This window comes from Panthera uncia, chromosome B4, assembly GCF_023721935.1.
Source record: "Panthera uncia isolate 11264 chromosome B4, Puncia_PCG_1.0, whole genome shotgun sequence".
In the NCBI taxonomy this organism is placed as follows: domain Eukaryota; kingdom Metazoa; phylum Chordata; class Mammalia; order Carnivora; family Felidae; genus Panthera; species Panthera uncia.
Window position 1 is genome coordinate 17,349,210 of NC_064809.1, and position 18,786 is coordinate 17,367,995.

The window sequence follows — 18,786 nt, forward strand, 5'->3', positions numbered from 1 at the left end:
TTACAAATTACATCCTTGAGCCTCACATTTCTCTATCTGTGAAAACACATAGTGATGATAAGAGCAGTACTTTTGGGGAGTCTGAATATTAAAGAGAAAGTTAAAATGGTGGCCATGAACATGGGCTCTGGAGTCTGGGGTTCAAGCCAGGTGTATAATCGTGAGGTAAGTGCTTAATCCCTCTACATTTGTTCATTCTGTGAATGGGGGTGAGGGTCATTGTTGGAGTGTTGGGAGCCCCTGATAACATACCTTATTGGTCCTCATTTCTGTACCAGTTAAGATAAATATAGATGTCAGACAGAGAGTAAAAATTTTAGAGAAGATGCCTTACAATTTTCAGCCATATGTTTAAATAACAGTTCACCTCAGAATAAATAGATTCACCCAGAGAACAACGGACTCTGCCAGGGAAATCCAGGACTCACACACTTTGGGAGAAACCTTTTCCTATTAGCCAGAGCTAACATCAGGATGCATGCATCTAAGAGTGGGAGTTGAAGGAGAGGCAAAGAGCATGTTTAGCACATCCGGCTTATTCTAACATCACTAATTGGTTAGATCCTCCTCTCCATGGGAGAGTCATGGGTAAGTAACAGCAGTGTTACTGCAGGGAAGTTCCTGTCCCTAGAAGTTGGAGGAATAGGGAATAAGTATGGACTCCTGTCAGTATTCTTTATAGAACTCCTGTAAGCATTGAATGATTTATACACATAAAGCACATAGGGGGTATTCTGGCATAGAGTGAACACACAAAGGTAGCCATTATTATTCCTGTGATTATCACTTGGATGTCGTCTAGGAATAGTAGGCACTCAAGAAATATTAGTCTTCTTTATTTGGAAGAGGAGTCTCCTCTTCATCAGGACTCTAGGTTCAATGATTAGAAACTGCTTCACTCAGTGAAGGTCTCTAAAATCCCTGATTCTCAAGGATCGTATTTATGATTCCCCTACAGTATTTCGTGGAAGGAAATACTATGAATCTAGTGATTCTTCATAGGAAAGCAGTAAAGGCCAGTCATGGAATCGTTTAAGCATCAATCCCCATCACATGTGACAGGACAGACAAGATCAGAACAATCCAACCCTTTGCTTCAGTTATTTATATTCTGTGTTAACAGTTTTTTCACTAGGTTTGCTTTTGGTTAGAATGAAACTTACTGTGAAGATCTTTGAGAGTCCATTGTTAATTGACTTATTGGGAATTAGAATGTCCTTCTCCACAGAAAAACCTGCACATGAATAATTATTCATGAGTTCCTTGTGATTGCCCAAACTTAGAAGCATCCCTGTTCTTCAGTAGGTGAATGGATAAACTGTCATACATCCAGACAATGGAATATTATTCAGTGTTGAAAAGAAACGAGCTATCACCTCATGAATAAACACAGGGGAACCTCAGGTGCATATTTCTAAGAGAAAGAAGCCAATCTGAAAAGGCTCCATGCTCTGTGAGTCCAACTATATGGCATTCTGGAAAAGGCAAAACTGGGGAGACAATAACAAGATCAGTGGTTGCCAGAGGTTGGAGGGGTGCAGGGAGAAGAGAGGGGTGAACAGATGGGGCACAGAGGATTTTTTAGGGTGGTAAAAATACTCTGTATGACAATATGATTATGGATAAACGTTATTTTACATTGGTCCAAACCTACAGAATGTACAACATCAAGAATGGACCACGATATAAACAATGGACTTTGGGTGATTATGAGGCTCATCAGTTGTAACAAATGTCCCGTGCTCGTGGGAGATGATGATGGGGATGCTGTGCATGCATTGGGGCAGGGGGTGTAGCACAAAACTCAGCATCGTCTCCTCAGTTTTACAGGGAGCCTAAAACTGCTCTAAAAATCTTAATAAATGAAACCAGAATGTCTTCTGTTAGATTATTTGAGAAATACTTTGAGTTAAAATACATGCCATTCCTTTCCAGGCCTGGAGGCACTCATTAACCCATCACGTTATTGAAGGGATTCAGCAGTTCATTTTGTTTTCCTCTTTAGTATTTCTTCCTTTGGGGTTCTGGTTGTTGTTTTGTTTGGCTTTGTAGTGCAAAGTGAGATTACTCTTTATTACCCAGGGCGTATTAACTGCTTTGTAGGTTGACCAGTGGTTTGATAGGATTTTATAATTTGGCAGCAGTGGATTTGTGATGCTGTCTTTTTTTTTTTTTTTTTTCTTTTGGTATGTTTGTTTCTTTTGAGAGAGAGATTGCGGATGAGCATGACTGGGGGAGGGACAGAGAGAGAGAGAATCCCAGGCAGGCTCCATGCTCCACGTGGAGCCCGCTGAGGGGCTCAGTCTCACAACCATGAGATCATGACCTGAGCCAAAATCAAGAGTCAGGTGCTTAACCCACTGAATCACCCAGGTGCCCTAATTTGTGATGCTTCCTAAATAAGCCTGGCTCTGCTGTGTCCTTATCCCTCTCCTGGAGTCTCAGCACCTTGTGTGGGCTTCTCTCTCCAGGTGGGGATCCTAATCCACATCAATCAGCCTCAGTTTTAATTGTGGTGGCTTTTGAGGGGAGGGAATGGTCCTGGGTTCTTGCGTGGTCTTAATTCACCCTGGAGAAGTTTTTATCGTCTCCGCTTCTGTCCCCCTTAATCCTGTTACGTGGCTGTAGGACACATTTGTTTTAGAAACTGCAGGTGAGTTAAAAGAAAAATAAGAATCTTCTCAGCTTTCATCAAGAAGCCCGTTATGGGTCCACGATCTCTAATCAACAATTTGGAAAATTAAAATTTGGAGAACAGTAAGCTTTTGAAAAACGAATTTAGAGATCACACATGACCTCCCCTGAAGAGTTCATTTAGTGAGCTGTTTGCATGTATAGTGCCACCCTGATCTCCCTGAGAGTATCATGTGATACACACAGTATGTGTTAGATTAACATTCTCCGCTCTGAACTATTCAAAGTTCAAAACCCAGCTGGCCCCAAATACTTGAGATAAGGAATCGCTGGCCCGTGTTCATATTTTGATGTGAATCAGTCCAGATTTTATACAGACACACAAACACGTGATATGTAAAAATACACAGTCATACATTGATAGTCACTCAAGATTAGTTGTAGTTAATACAACTAATATACACGTGGTAGTACTTAATACATTGTTATTACGTGTATGTTACATATTTCAAACAAGGAGAAAGTGCAGAGAGAGGCAAACATCTTTGTTTTCACACCACGAATGAACTGTTAGCATTTTGTTTGCTTATAATGATAATACCTGTTTGCATGTAAGAAATACAGCTTTTGTCCTCTTTGTACCCATTTCTTTTCCTTGTCCTCTGCTGGAAAAAAAATTGCAGATATTATGTTGGCTTTAATCTGATTTCTGTAAATGCATTTTAAAAATACGAAATATGCATAAGGATTCTAGGTAGGTGCAATTTTTTTTTTAATGTTTATTTATTTTGAGAGAGAAAGCAAAAGAGCGAGAGAGAGGGCGAGAGCGAGAGAGAACATGAACAGGGGGAGGGGCAGGGAGAAAAGAGGGAGAGAATCCCAAGCAGGCTTTGCACTGTTAGTGCAAAGACTGATGCGGAGCTCAGTCTCACAAACCTTGAGATCATTATCTGAGCTGAAATCAAGAGTCGGACACTTAGCTTACTTAGCCACACAGGCGTCCTTAGGTCGCTGCAGTTCTCTTTCATTCTTTTATCAACAACAAAAACAGAAGGTACTCTACCTACAAATAGTCTAGCTTTTAAATATTCAAATATTTAAAGTTTATATCTTGGAAACCAGCTTCTTTGGCACTTTAGTAGACTGAGTCATTTAAGAGTGACCTTAGTCAGCACCTAGTTATCCTGCCATGTGACTAACCTCTGAATATATTTATACAGTGTAATCCAATCTGAACACTGGAAAGGAGAAAGGCATCAAACTGTGTGACCTCTGTGTGCCCTTCAAGCCATGAACTTCTGGTGCAGTGTGGTCCTTTTACTGTTTCTGGTAGACATCACAGCAGAGTACAAATCACTTTGAGTTTCTTAGGAATAAACACCCCTAGTTAGGTAGGTCTTTCATTCTTCCTGGTGGAAAAAGAGAAAGCTGACTCTTTATTCTGTAAGAACAGCAAATTAACAACATTTCAATATTCTCTCCATTTCCTGTGTGGTTTTTATTGGAAGAATGGAAGTCAAATGAAACTTAAAACTTGAAAAATTGAGAAGAATCTTATTAACTAAGTTTTAAGTTGGCCTGCTTGCTCGGTATGTTGAGCTTTTACAGAAATCTATTTGTTTCATTTACACTTTCTTTCCCCCCTAACTGCTGTTCTTAGTTTTAGTATCTAAAGGTGGTACTTCTTCTGAGTACTGCCCATTGATTTCCAGCTGATTTACTCTGAGTTTCCTATTAATACATAATTGTGTCATATTTTCGACTTCATTTTAAAACAACCCTTTGTGAAATTTTCCACAATGATTGATGCCATGTTCACTCTGTATCAGTCCATGATATAAATCAATAACAATTTCCTGACATTATTTGAAGATTCAGGGAAGAGTAAGATTTATAGTACAATAGTAAAAGCTGGTCTAGTCTCCGTAACGTTACAATGTCCTCGGCCTTCTTAATTTAGGACTGCATTGAATATTGTTTCACCAGACAGCGCTCTTCTGCAGTATCTGCTAAAGACCAGTTATCTTTTTATTTTATTCTGGCAATGCAGTATAGCGTAATCATTAATGGCACAGGTTACATATTTTTCTTATTAGATGTGTGACCTTCAACCAATTGCTTTACCTCTGAAACTTCTGTTTCTTTTGCTTTAAAATGAGGATGAGCACTGGGTGTTGTATGGAAACCAATTTGACAATAAATTTCATATATTAAAAAAAACAAAATGAGGATGAAAATAGCACCGTCTTCACAAGGCTAAACTAAGTGGATGTTCTTGGTATGTAGTAAGCTTTAGAGAAGTTTGTGGTTGCTCTTACTATTGATAGTACCATCATCCAAAACTTGGTATATTCCAGTTTTTCTTTATTTGGTATAATCCTACGTTCTCCATTTCCTCTTAGATTTGTATTTTTTTTTGTTTGTTTTTGTTAGTCCTTTTTCTTTTAAAACAAGGTATCAAAGAATCAAAATCTCAATGTGCTAGTTGAGTATTTCTCTGGAAAGGCTTACCTTGGCCTTTCAGATATAAAAAGTAATCACTTGGTTATAAGCAACATTTATAGGTTGTTTGGTTCCTGAAAGCAAAAACAAGAAATGATTTTGCTTTTTCAGGGAGTAATAGAATATCACTGAATAAAACAAGTATCAGCAAGATCCTGAAAAATAGTTTTAGAAAGGAGAGACCTCTGCCCATCCCTTGAAATTTAAATTTGCTTGAGAATCTTCCAGAATGAAGTTTTTGCTTTTCCTTCATTCATGGTTAAAATACCCATGGTTGAAACATTTCTTCTGAGTGAACTCTTTCTCATTTACTGATTATTAATTGGTTCTATATTTTCCCAAAAGGAACTGCTTTTGGTCACAAATCAAAAGATCAGCTTAGCTGAAACAAGCAATACAAAATAGAAATAGCCAAGATGATTTTGGAATCATCAGATGGTATTATTTATAGATATAAGATACATTTTTAAAGGAAGGGGTCATTTTTCTTTTTAAATGTGGAAGATTTTAATTCATGGTAGAATTATAATTTTTCATTTTATAGTTCTGAATTTAATTCTATAGAAGTAAGCAAGCAGAGGTGTAGATGACCTAAAATGATTTTTATTTGGCTTTGGAAGTAAAATATTATACTAACATTTTAATATGAATGTTCAAAAGTCTAGTGGTTCCCTTCAGACAAAAAGATATAACCATATCGAACAGACCTATTCCATAGTGCTATTTCAACTTGTCCCAGGGCCCCACCCACTTTATTCAAAGAATAGGAACATGTACCTCTCTAGAGGCATGGAGAAATACCCTAAACATTCTTTTCTTCAGCTTTCCTTTAAGTTGTGCAGAGCTTCAAATATGGTGGTCAATAAAGGTAATGAGCCTGAAAAATTATGATGGTCAATAAGGGCTTGTCTAATGAGTCCGAAGAATTAAGCATCTGTATTTTAGTTGACTTTAGTTCAAGATGAATTCTAATAATGAATAAAAGGAAAAAAAGTTTCAAAGTTAGAGCTGTCCAAAATAAATTACAATAACTTAATGTCGTTCAGCGTACTGTATTTCTCTATTACAGTGCCTGTATATGTTACCTCAACATCCTTTTTTAAAACCTGTTATTATTTTCTGCATTTTTATGAAGTCCAAATTTGTTAGTTGGTTAAGAATCTACAAAAAAAAACCCAGTTCTAATCAGAATTTGAAAAATCATTAAAATTATGTACATCTCATTATAAAGTATCAGACATTGCAGATAAGGCAATAGTTCCTCCTGACCGTGGAGTCTTTGTCTTGAGGTTAGTATAGACATTAGTTTATTTTTACTTCTGGACTCTGTTCTATTTATGTAATATATATGTATGTACTACATATATCTAGAAATAAAAACCATTATGATTTTAGCCTAGTAGAATCATACTATAAACTTTTTTGTGTAATTTAATTTTTCACCGAGAAACACATATTAAGGTTCTTTCCATATTAGCACATAGATATTATTTTTAACGGGCATGGTAATCCATGGTTTATATAACCAGCCATTTATTTATTTTTTGATTCACGTTTACATTTTTCTATTCATTTGCTATCAGAAGCAACATTGAAGTAAACATTCCAGGACAGGCCTTCGTGTGTATTCGTATGAATGTCTCTCTAGCATGAATGCTGAGAAGTGAGCTTAATCTTTGTAGTGTGTGCTGTTTTTCTTTTTAATAGATGACATCAACTTGCCCTCTAGTTGGGCTGCACCAGTTAATGCAGTCAGTTTGTTCCTTCTATTACTTAATTCATCGCTTTCTTAAAATCCTTCTACGTGTGGGAGGAAAATGTTTCCCTCTAACGGTTCCTTGCTGGGTCTGAAAATTAAACTAACAAAGCAGACTGAAGGAGAAAATGTACAAAATTATTTAAGGTAAATCTTACCTGACACTGGAGCCTTAATAAGGACAGAAAGACCTTAAGAAGCAGTTAATCCTGAGCCTTTTACACGAGGTTTGATGAAGAGTGGACAGCCGTGGAAAGATGTGATAGGGCAAAGAGTGTGAGCTGTGTGTAGTAAACAGGGAGAAACTTAGCAAGGCTTGTTCATCCAGGTTCCTCTGTGTGTGTGTCGTTTTGTTTTCCCAAATAAGGATGCTCCTTTCCTCCAGTTACAGAGAGGGCGGGCACCTCTTCCATGAAGGCATTGCGATCTGCTTCAGGACGCGATCAGAAAGTCAGGTCCTGCACATGCCTATTCTTAAATTCCTCCAACTTGAAGTATGCCATATGCCAAGGTGTGCCATGTTTTGGGAGAGCATGTCTGGAACCCCATAATCCTACAACACCCAGAGTGTTCTAGTATATGTGCTCCAGAGCAAGCCGTTCACCCAGAGCGTTCTAAATTATTACCATACACTTTCACATCTCCTTGCTTTTGCTTGTAACGTTACCAGTTTCTCCAACAAAATCCGAAACAGCAGTTGCAACTGAGGTAATTAATTATTGGCTATTAGGTAATTAATATTTTTACCAACTTTTTTTCCATATTTTGTCTCACCTGCTTGACAGAAATAATGAAGTGTTTTCCTTTGATTCTCCTCGTATCTTATACATACGTGTGTCTTTGTAGACAACTTGCGCTGTAGTTGAGTTGTTAATGCATCACACTAAGTAAATTGTAAGATCGTTGGGATCTGAGGTCTTCGCTGATAAGATGGGGATGGGTCACCTACGGTGTCCTAGACTGGCAGTCCCGCTACATATCTTTAAGACTCCAGACATAATTTCTCTCTCTCTTTTTTTAAAATGCTGGATTAACAACAGAATAATGTGATTAACAAGAAAGAAAACAAATTATATCAGTCATTATTCAGAGTGTTAGAATAAATTAAATTTAAATGCCTCTGAGTGTTTTAATTTATGAATATTAACTACTCTATGTGTGGTTATTGATTCTGTTTTACCTCATTAAGTGGGTTTCTCTATATGTATACATAATATATATTAGTATTTAAATATTCTGATTCGAAAACGAATCACTGCCTCCAGCAGACCCATTACAAATGAATTCATATCTCAATTAAATTGAGTTGTAAACCACACAGTTGATTACCCCAAAGAGCTCATTTTAAATGCATATGACTCTTAATGGCTCCAATGGGAAGGCAACCCTTCAGTCGTGATGAATGTTTCAACTTTTAATTGAAACAAGGTTACCTAAGACATTAAGGTTACATAAGATGCTGTCAGAGCCGTTATGACTTTATAAATTTATAATTTGAACGTTCTGGTCAAAACGGTTTTCTAAAATTAGGTTGAAAGGTGGGACAGATGCAAATGAGCTTCTCTACACAAAGATATAGGATTGTAAGACACTTATGGCATATTTTTAATGATTGTTTTTCTGTAATTATAGTTGATTTTAGAAGCTACGGTTTTATCATCAAATGCTACTGTTGCTCTAGATGACATCAGTATATCTCAGGAATGTGAAATTTCAAATAAGTCACTTCCAGGTACCAGCATACTAAAGAAAGGTGAGTTGGTTTTTTTTGGTTTTGTTTTTTTTTTTTGTAGTTCCTGCAGTTTTAAACATTAAAATAATTAGTTCCTCCTGATACCAAAATTTAAAATATATTAGAGTCCTTCAGTAATATGGCTCACTAATAGCTAATACCAGGATGTGGATTATATCACATATCCTTCAAAACTGAAACATATTTTTGAAATATGTATGTGCTGTTTCACAGTCTAGGCTTTAGAGACTCTTCCAATAATATTCTATCCTTGTGGCTAAAATTGTCACATGCGGTTTTTTAGTTATAAAATTATGAAAGAATTTTAATTATTTTGCGTATTATAAAAACACTTATGTAAGAATTTAATTCTATCCTAATTTTGTTTGGCACTTCAAATGAAAACACAGAGAAATTCGTGTTTCAGAATTACCTAGGAGTTAAAAAAAAAAAAAAAAAAAACTTACTGGGTTTGGAAAAGTAATTTAAGGCCAGCCAAAAATTTAAATGCTGACCCTAAAATTCTCTGTTTAAATTCAGAACATAGTATTTTCAAGTAACAGATGGAGTTTGGCTAATTCTTTGACTAAATATTTCATAGACCGTTTCAATTAAGGTACAGAAAGATTGTCGTAAAAATCATATAGGCATTTTTGAAAATCGAACCATTATTTCGGCTCTGAGAATGGGTTGAAACAGCATACATTATGCCTGTGGATACTTTGTCATCCTAACACTGATGCCTTTGATCCCTCCTACTCCAGAGGGAGTAAATAGACAACATTAAAGATTTTGCCTGCAAACCACCACACTTTATTTATTTATTTTTTGTCTGTATACACGAATATTATTTGCATTTAGAAATCAGGCACATCACATATTCTGAAGTTATGTTTCATTAAACAACATACTTAGTAAATGGAAAGTAGCGCTCTTCCAGGAACCAGGTGCAGTAATCAAGGATAATATAGGAGAAACAGTCCTGGATTGAGAACTGGATTGAAGAATTTTAATTAATAGTCCTTTTTTCTAAAGACATCTTTCACTGGTAAGATTGTACAAGTCTGTGTACTAACTTTATATGGTGCCATATATTTATTCAGAACATGTGTTCTGAACTTACAGTAAACCTTTCTAAGCTCTGTATGTGTAGTGGTTTTGATATAGACATTGAGGAGTGCAAAGCAACAGATTTAATGATTAATGTTTTTGAGGGTTTAACCAGAATTACCTTATTTATGTTATTTGATTAGCATTTTCCTTCCCCGAATCAAATACCACATGACCAGAATTGGAATCGCAGAAAGTTGACATTGAAGAGAATGCAACTGGAGGCAACAATGTGCTTAAAAGTTTTAAATTATCACTAAAATTAACATTAGCAGAAGTCTCTGAGAGTACTTGATCTCACTGACAGAGAAATCTTTTCAGAAAGGAAATCAAAACTCAGTTTATGTGTTCTTCGATCCAAGTATCATCTTAGTTGGTTAGAGCATAAATCTTTTTTTTTTTAATTTTTTTTGATGTTTATTTAGTTTTTAAGGATAGAGAGAGACAGAGTGTGAGCGGGAGACGGGCAGAGAGAGAGGGTGACACAGAATCTGAAGTGGGCTCCAGGCTCTGAGCTGTCAGCACAGAGCCTGACATGGGGCTCGAACTCATGAGCTGTGAGATCATGACCTGAGCCGAAGTCAGACGCTTAACTGACTGAGCCACTCAGGTGCCCCATGTTAGAGCATAATTCTAATTCGGACAAAATTTTATGACTTTTTCCTGAAAGGCCAATTGTTTTACACAAAGAGAAAAAAAAAAAAAAAAACCTTTTTTACTGTTTGTGTAGATTTGTTCAATAGGTAATTATAAGATCTCCCTTGTGGAATTTAGTGTTATTACTGGGCAGAAACTTAGGGATGGCACTAGAATAGGTCTTAAACAATAAGGCAAGTCCCACTGGTAATGAATTATGTTATATTTGTGGGGCAGGATGGCCAGAGATTTACCTAGACCCTGTGTTTGAATTAACGCCTTGGAAGGCTTTAATCAGCATGCAAATGGCTATAACAGTTGAGAGCAATTCTTAGTGCCTTATGTATACATTTGAAGCACCATCCACGGGATGAAAACAGAATTCTGATTTGGCCTTTTTTAAAAAAAAAAAATTTTTTTTAAACGTTTTATTTATTTTTGAGACAGAGAGAGACAGAGCATGAACAGGGGAGGGTCAGAGAGAGGGAGACACAGAATCTGAAACAGGCTCCAGGCTCTGAGCTGTCAGCACAGAGCCCGACGCGGGGCTCGAACTCACGGACCGCGAGATCATGACCCGAGCCGAAGTAGGCGGCTTAACCGACTGAGCCACCCAGGCGCCCCTGATTTGGCCTTTTTATCTAGCTTCTGTGTCCTTAGCATATTTAAAAACTAGTATTCATAAAACAATTATACATTCCATTTATTCGCTGAAGGGGAAGAGTACGTTTTGTCCTCTCCATCTCTTAATTTTGAAGCTGGATTTGTGCCACGTGAGGATGCAGGCTCTATTTCATCCAGCAAGTTCTGTGATTTTACGTCTGATTCCCCAAATGGAGCAGATGAAGCCAACTGTGGTGAGTCAGTACTTTAATCACTTAGTCATTTGGCTGAGATTTATGTGCACAGTGGTCCCCACTTATCCATAGAGGATACTTTCCAAGACCCCCGGTGGATGCCTCAAACCACAGATAGTACCAAATCCTGTATATTCTATGTTTTTTCCTATACATATGTATCTGTGATAGAGTTTAAGTTATAAATTAGGCACAGGAAGAGATGAACAATAATAATAAAATAGAACAATTATAACAGTGTACTATAATAAAAGTTGTGTGAATGTGGTCTTTCTCAAATACCTATTGTACTTACCCTTCTTGTGATGATGTGAGTTGATAAAAATTCCTCCTTGATGGGATGAAATGAGGTGAACAATGTAGTCATTGTGACATAGTATTAGGCTACTATTGACCTTTTAAAAAAATTCCAGTGTAGTTAAAATACAGTGTTATATTAGTTTCAGTTGTACAATATAGTGATTCAAGATTTCCATACATCACTAGGTGCTCATCACAACAAGTGTACTCCTTAATCCCCATTATCCATTTCACCCATCTCCCCATCTACCTCCCTTCTGGTAGCCATCAGTTTGTTCTCTGCAGCTAAGAGTCTGTTTCTTGGTTTGTTCCTTTCTCTTTTTATTTCTTTGCTCATTTGTTTTGTTTCTTAAATTCCACATATGTGTGAAATCATATGGTATTTGTCTTTCTCTGACTTATTTCACGTAGCATTATACTCTCTAGCTTCATCCATGTCACTGCAGGTGGCAAGATTTCATTCCTTTTTATGGCTGAATAAATATAGAACAAATATGTGTACGAATATACCGCATCTTTTTTATTCCTTCATCAATCAATGGACACTTGGGCTACTTCCATAGTTTGACTATTGTAAATAATGCTGCTATAAACCTAGGGGTGCATATATCCCTTCAAATTGGTGTTTTCGTATTCTTTGGGTAAATACCCAGTAGTGTGATTGCTGGATCATAGGGTAGTTTTATTTTTACCTTTTAGGGGAACTTCCATACTGTTTTCCACAGCGGCTACATCGGTTTGCATACCTGTCAGCCGTGCGTGAAAAAAGGGTTCCTTTTTCCATGTCCTCGCCAACACTTGTTTCCTGTGTTTTTGATTGTAACTACTCTGACAGATAGGACATGATACCTCATAGTTTTGATTTGCATTTCCCTGATGATGGGTGATATTTTGGATACTAACCCTTTATTGGATATGTCATCTGCAACTATCTTCTCCCATTGAGGAGGTTGTACCAAAAATGATAAGATACCTAGGAATAAACCTAACCAAGCATGGGAAAGACTATAAAACTATAAAACATTGATGAAAGAAATTGAAGACAACACAAAGAAATGGAAAGACATCCTATGCTCATGGATTAGAAGAACAAATATTATTGAAATGTCTATGCTACCCAAAGTAGCAGATTTAATATGGTCCCTATCAAGATTGTAACAGCATTTTTTGCAGAACTAGAACCAAAAATCCCAAAATTTATCTGGAACTACTAAAGACCTCGAATAGACCTGTTTTTCTTTTGAAAAAGAAAGCTGAAGGTATCACAATTCTGGACTTCAACTTATATTACAAAGTTGTAGTAATCAAAATAGTATGGTGCTGGCACAAAAATAGACACATAGATCAATGGAACAGAATGGAAAACCCAGAAATAAACCTACAATTATGTGGTCAGTTAATCTTTGATAAAAGGGGCAAAAAAAATTAATGGGAAAAAGACCATCTCTTCACCAAATTGTGTTGAGAAAGCTGGATGGCTATGTGCAAAAGAATGAAACTGACCACTTTCTTACTCCATACACAGAAATAAACTCAAAATGGATTAAAGACCTAAATGTGAGACCTGAAACCATAAAAATCCTAGAAGACAGCACAGATGGTAATGTCTTGGACATCAGCTGTGGCAACATTTTTCTAGATGTCTCCTGAGGCAAGGGAAACAAAAGCAAAAACGAAGTATTAGGACTACATCAAAATAAAAAGCTTCTGCACAGTGAAGGAAACAATCAGCAAAACTAAAAGGCAACCTACTATTGACCTTTGGGCAATACATCAGAAAAAGGATCATCAGCTTCCTAACTGTGGTTGACCTTGGGTCAACGTACGTATTTACTCTCTGAATGTAAAGTGCGCACTACTCGGGTGAATATTGTTTAATGAAGACAGCCAGAATGGAGACCTCTGTACAACTGAAATGACTTGTGCTTGAAAGCAAACCAGATTAGCTTTAAAACAGTAGGAAAAAAAAAATGAAGAGACCTCTGTAACCCTCAGTTTTGCTGTGTTGGAGTATAGAATTTGAAATAAATGCAAGATAGAACTCAAAAGACAGGAACAGGAGTGTGTTGAAGACATTCCTTTACTAAATTCTTTTTGGATATGTACTCTTCCTCTAAATAATTGCCATTCTAGTAGCAGAGGACTGTATAATGCCTAAGAACGTTCTTTCAAACTATAGTACCAATAAATTGGTCCTAAAACTATAGATCTTGGCTAGTTCTGTATGTTTTTAAATCTTTAAGAGTCTACTTTAATTTTTTCTTTTCTGAAGGCGGGGCATCTGTTCTTTCTGCATTGAACTTCTATGAGTCTAAAGTTATCCTACCATCCTTGGAAAATTATTAAAGAAGGAAAAGAAGGGGATGGTGTTGGTGGACAATATTTGCAAAAGTATTTAAAAAACTCCTGTTGAAGGGGCGCTTGGGTGGCTCAGTCGGTTAAGCATCTGTCTTTGGCTGAGGTCATGATCTTACCGTTCATGGGTTCAGGCCATGCATCGGGTTGTCTGCTGTCAGCGCACAGCCTGCCTCGGATCCTTTGTCTCTCCCTCTCTCTGCCGCTCTTCTGCTCGCACTTTGTCTCTCTCTCAAAAAATAAATTAATGTTAAAAAATTAAAAAAAAACTGTTGAAGGCAATGAGGTCAGAAAAGAGGGAAGGTTATAAGAATATCACATTCTATTGATCACCCATACCTGAAATGAAGCTCAAGTAGTTTTCAGTCATGACAGTGTAGGGTCATGGGCATTTTTATGAGGCTTGATGGAGCATCCAGTTGGATAGACTCTTCCAACAATCCATGCAGAATATAGATCAGATTGGGACACCTGGGTGCCTCATTTGGTGTCCCAATTAAGTGTCCCAGTTAAGTGTCCCAGCTAAGTGTCTGACTTTAGCTCAGGTCATGATCTTACAGTTCATGAGTTCGAGCCCCGTGCCTGGCTCTCTGATGACAGCTCAGAGCCTGGAGCCTGCTTCAGAATCTGTCTCCGTATCTCTCTGACCCCTCCCCTACTCATGCTCTGTCTCTCTCTCTCAAAAATATATAAACGTAAAAAATAAAATAAAAAGAATATAGATCAGATTTATGAGAAAAATCAGGGACATTGTTAGGTTATGATACATTGGCAAGGGAGCTGTGCTATGACTCATCGCCCACTTATATTGAGCATCTATTTTATACCAAGAGATTCACTAAAGAATAAAATGTGATGATTTCCCTCAAGAATCCATTGGAGGAAGAAATACATTGTGTATAATAGTGTTGCAGTATAATTAGGTGTATAAATTTCTGTTACACCTCTAAGGATTGGAGATCATATTCCTTAGAAGGTAGATCATTTCTCAGCAGAAACTTCTTAAAATGTTTTGTTTTATCTTGCTATATCAGAAGAACTGTCCATTGAAAGTTCTGCCAGGGAGTAACAGTTGTAAGCCTGTCTCTGAATACATTAAGACTGTTACCAAAGGTACATGGTTTAAGAACTTTTTCCATACGAACTCCTGTATCATCAAAACAAATCTAAGATGTTACTATTATTAGCCTCATTTACAGACTTTCTTAACGATTAGTGTCCATTCAGGAGACAGAAACCACACTAGTAGTTTGAACAAGGCAAGTGTAATGAAAAGAGTTATTATGTAATTTTAAAAAGTGGTTATCTACAGCAAGAAATAAAAGAGCAATAAAGAAAGGAATGGCGAATTTGGACCAACTACTACCTTTAGTGCTGAGACAGAGAATCCAAGGGAGGAGTGAATTGGATGAGTGCAGCCTCCCCATATCCCAACAATGACATTTATACTTTATTGGAGAGGGTGTTACTGGGACCCATTGGAAGGTAGAGAAACTTGCTGGGATGTTGTGAGCTAGATTTGGTTAGTAGCTGGTAGGCCAAGGAAGAACTTATCCATCAAGATGCCTGCAAAACTCATTGAAGGGTGACTGTAAGTGGGTCACTTTAAATTGTGGGAAGGGGTGGGGCAAAAACAAACAAAATCCCCCAAAGTACTTGGACCCCAAAAGAGAAGCTTCTTACCCTACTGTGCTTTGTGGTATCCATCCTGTGTTGCTACTAACAAAACCAAACATCATATGAGCAGTTCAAAAGAGAAATGTTTACAAAGTCCAGCAGGGCAAAGAAGGGTAGATTTGGAACTGAGGCTAATAAATTTATGATGTGCATACTTGCCCAGCATTGCCAGGTCTGTAAGCGGTGGAAGCTCATAGTGAATCTAGGCAGTCAGCTTCCAAACCCCAAACTTTAAAAAAATTTTTTTTAATGTTTATTTTTGAGAGGGGGAGAGGAGCAGAGAGAGGGAGACCCAGAATCTGAACCAGGCTCCAGGCTCTGAGCTGTCAGCACAGAACCTGTCACGGGGTTCAAACTCACAAACTGTGAGATCGTGACCTGAGCTGAAGTCAGATACTCAACCAACTGAGCCGCCCAGGCGTCTCCAAACCCCACACTCTTAACCACACATCATAACAGCCTTTCAAAGGCATCATTAAGACTGGTACTTTTCAGAAATGAATGGTTGCCCTCATATCCACTTTGAGCAATCGGAATTATGAAGCCAGTGATGAAGACTTCAGTTTTGGAGGAGGCATCATGCCCTCAGGCCCCTAGGATATCAAGTGGTCATTTTCCAAAGGTCATTTACCACTGGAATGGTAAATGCTGACTATAACTCTAATGTTCTTTTTCTTTTTTTCCCTTCAGTTTTATTATTAAATAATTGACATGCATCATTGTATAAGTTTTAGGTATATAGCGTGATCGCTGCTTGATTTTCATATATTGTGAAATGATTACCACAGTAGGTTCAGCTAACACCCATCTTCTTAAACAGATGCAATAAAAAGAAAGAAGAAAAGAAAACCCTTTTCTCTGTGTGATGAGAAGGCTTAGAATTTACTTTGCTACCAGCCTCTCTTATATCGTACGACAGTGTTAGCTATGGTCATCATTTTGTACCTTAGATCCCTAGTGGTTATTTATCTTGTAACCAGAAGTTTGTTCCTTTTGGTCAACTTCTTCCAGTTCTCCTCCCACCCCCCTCCAACCTCCATCTCTGGGAGCCACAAGTCTAATCTCTTTTTCTATGAGTTTGTTTGTTTTGCATTGTACATCTAAATGCGATCATTCAGCATTTGTATTTCTCTGACTTGTTTCACTCGGCATAATGTCTTCAATGTCTTCTCCATCCACGTTGTTGCAAATGGTAGGATTTCGGTTTTTTTTGGTTATGAATAAATAATATTCCATTCTATATATGTATATGTGTGTACGTATGTATGTATACCACAACTTCTTTATCCATTCACTCATTGATGGACATTAAAGTTGTTTCTATGTCTTGCCGGTTGTAAATAACGCTGCTATGAACATGGGGGTGCAGATATCTTTTTGAATTGGTGTTTTTGTTTCCTTTGGCTATGTTCCCAGAGGTGGGATTGCTGGATCGCATGGTAGTTTTAGTTTTCTGAGGATCCTCAAAGCCATTTTCCATATTGGCTGCACCAATTTACGTTCTTGCCAACAGTGCGCAACTTTTCTCCACGTCCCCTCCAGTATTTGTTCTCTTGTCTTTTTCGTAATAATCATTTTAAGACGTGTGAAGTAATATTGTGGTTTTAATTTGCATTGCCCTAATTACTAGTGATGTTGAACACCTTTGTATATCTTCTTTGGAGAAATGTCTATTCATGTTCTTTGCACATTTTTTAATCGATTATTTATTTTTGCCCTTGAGTTCTTTATATTTTGTATTTTAATCCCTTGGGAGATAGTTTACAAATATGTGTTTTTCCCATTTTGCAGGTAGTCTTTTCACCTTGTTGATGTTTTTGTTAGGTGTGCAGAAGATTTTTAGTTTAATGTAGTCCCACTACATTATTTTTGACTTTGTTGCTTGTGTATAGGGTGTCATATCCAAAAAAATTATCACCAAGATCTATACCAAGAAAATTAAGTTCTATGGTTATTTTAGGAGTTTCAAGGTTTCAGGTCTCAAATTTAAGTCTTAGTTCATTTTGAGTTAATTTTTGTAAGTGGTATAAGATATGGGTCCAAGTTTCATCATTGTACATGTGAATATCCAATTACCCCAGCAGCATATATTGGAGAGATTGTCTTTTCTTCATTGAGTATTCTTGTCTTCTTTGTCATTAATGGTTGACTGTCTATGCTTGGGTTGGTTTCTGGGTTTTCTGTTCTTTCCATTTGTTTCTTTGTTTTTAGCCAGTACCATATTATTTTGGTGATTGTAGCTTGAAATCAGGAAGTGTGATGCCTCCTGTTTTGTTCTTCTTTTTCAAGATTGTTTTGCCTATTTGAGTTTTTTTTCTTTTTATTCCATTTTAGGTGTGTTTTTCCTACTTCTATAAAAAAAAGGCCATTGGAATCTTGATAGGGTTTATATTGGATCTATAGATGGCTTTTGGTAGTATTGACATTTTAGGACTTAATTTTTTCAATCCGTATTTTCATTTATTTGTGTCTTCCTCAGTTACTTTCATCAGTGTCTTAAAATTTTCAGAGTAGAGATCTTTCACCTTCTCAGTTAAATTTTTTCCTAAGTATTTTATTGTGTTTGATGCAATTGTAAAATGGGATCAATTTCTTTATTTTTCAGAAAATTTGTTGTGAGTGTATAGAAACTCTATTGACTTTTTCTTTTATTTATTGTGACAAGGAGTAGGGCACAAGTAGGAGAGGGGCAGAGATAAGGAGAGAGAGAATCCCAAGCAGTCTCCCTGCTGTCAGTGCAGAGCCCAGCACAGGGCTGGAACTCAGGAAATGTGAGATCATGACCTGAGGTGAAATCGAGAATCAGATGCTTAACCTACTGAACCACACAGGTGCCCCTCAATTGACTTTTAAAGTATGTTGCTTTTGCATTTTGCAACTATACTGAGTTTAGTTGGTTGCCCTAACAGGTTTTTAGTTGAGTTTTTAGGACTTCTTCTATATAAAAACCTGCCATCTGCAAATAGACACCGTACATTTTCCTTTTGAATTCTGATGCCTTTTATTTCTTTTTCTTGACTGATTGTCCTAGCTAGGACTTTTAGTACTATGTTGAATAGGAGTGGTGAGAGTGGGTACCTTATCTTGTTCCTGATTTTGGAGGAAAAGTTTTCAACCTTTCACCATTAAAGGTGATGTTAGCTGTGGATTTTTCATATATGTCTTTTATTATAGTGAGATATGTTACTTCTGTGCCTGATTTCTTAACTGTTTTTATCATGAATGAC

At 37.0% G+C, this 18,786-nt stretch overlaps 1 protein-coding gene and 1 long non-coding RNA gene across 3 annotated transcripts in view; one reads left to right on the top strand and one right to left on the bottom strand.

Moving 5' to 3' along the window:
• The window catches only part of MALRD1 (MAM and LDL receptor class A domain containing 1), a 788,164-nt gene that overhangs the window by 122,776 nt on the left and 646,602 nt on the right, over nt 1-18,786 (top strand). The window contains exon 15 of the mRNA XM_049626634.1: nt 8,525-8,645. Coding sequence (XP_049482591.1) covers nt 8,525-8,645 — 121 coding nt within the window. The remainder of the gene's footprint in view (nt 1-8,524; nt 8,646-18,786) is intronic.
• LOC125920012 (uncharacterized) lies at nt 820-7,939 on the bottom strand. 2 transcript variants are annotated; one of them, XR_007456907.1, is made up of 6 exons: nt 7,667-7,939; nt 5,914-6,104; nt 3,835-4,043; nt 3,236-3,299; nt 2,569-2,647; nt 820-1,234 (listed from the first exon to the last, which is right to left on the bottom strand). It is a non-coding gene; the product is annotated as an uncharacterized LOC125920012 (long non-coding RNA). The 2 variants fall into 2 exon arrangements; XR_007456908.1 differs by lacking the exon at nt 7,667-7,939 and adding an exon at nt 7,051-7,184.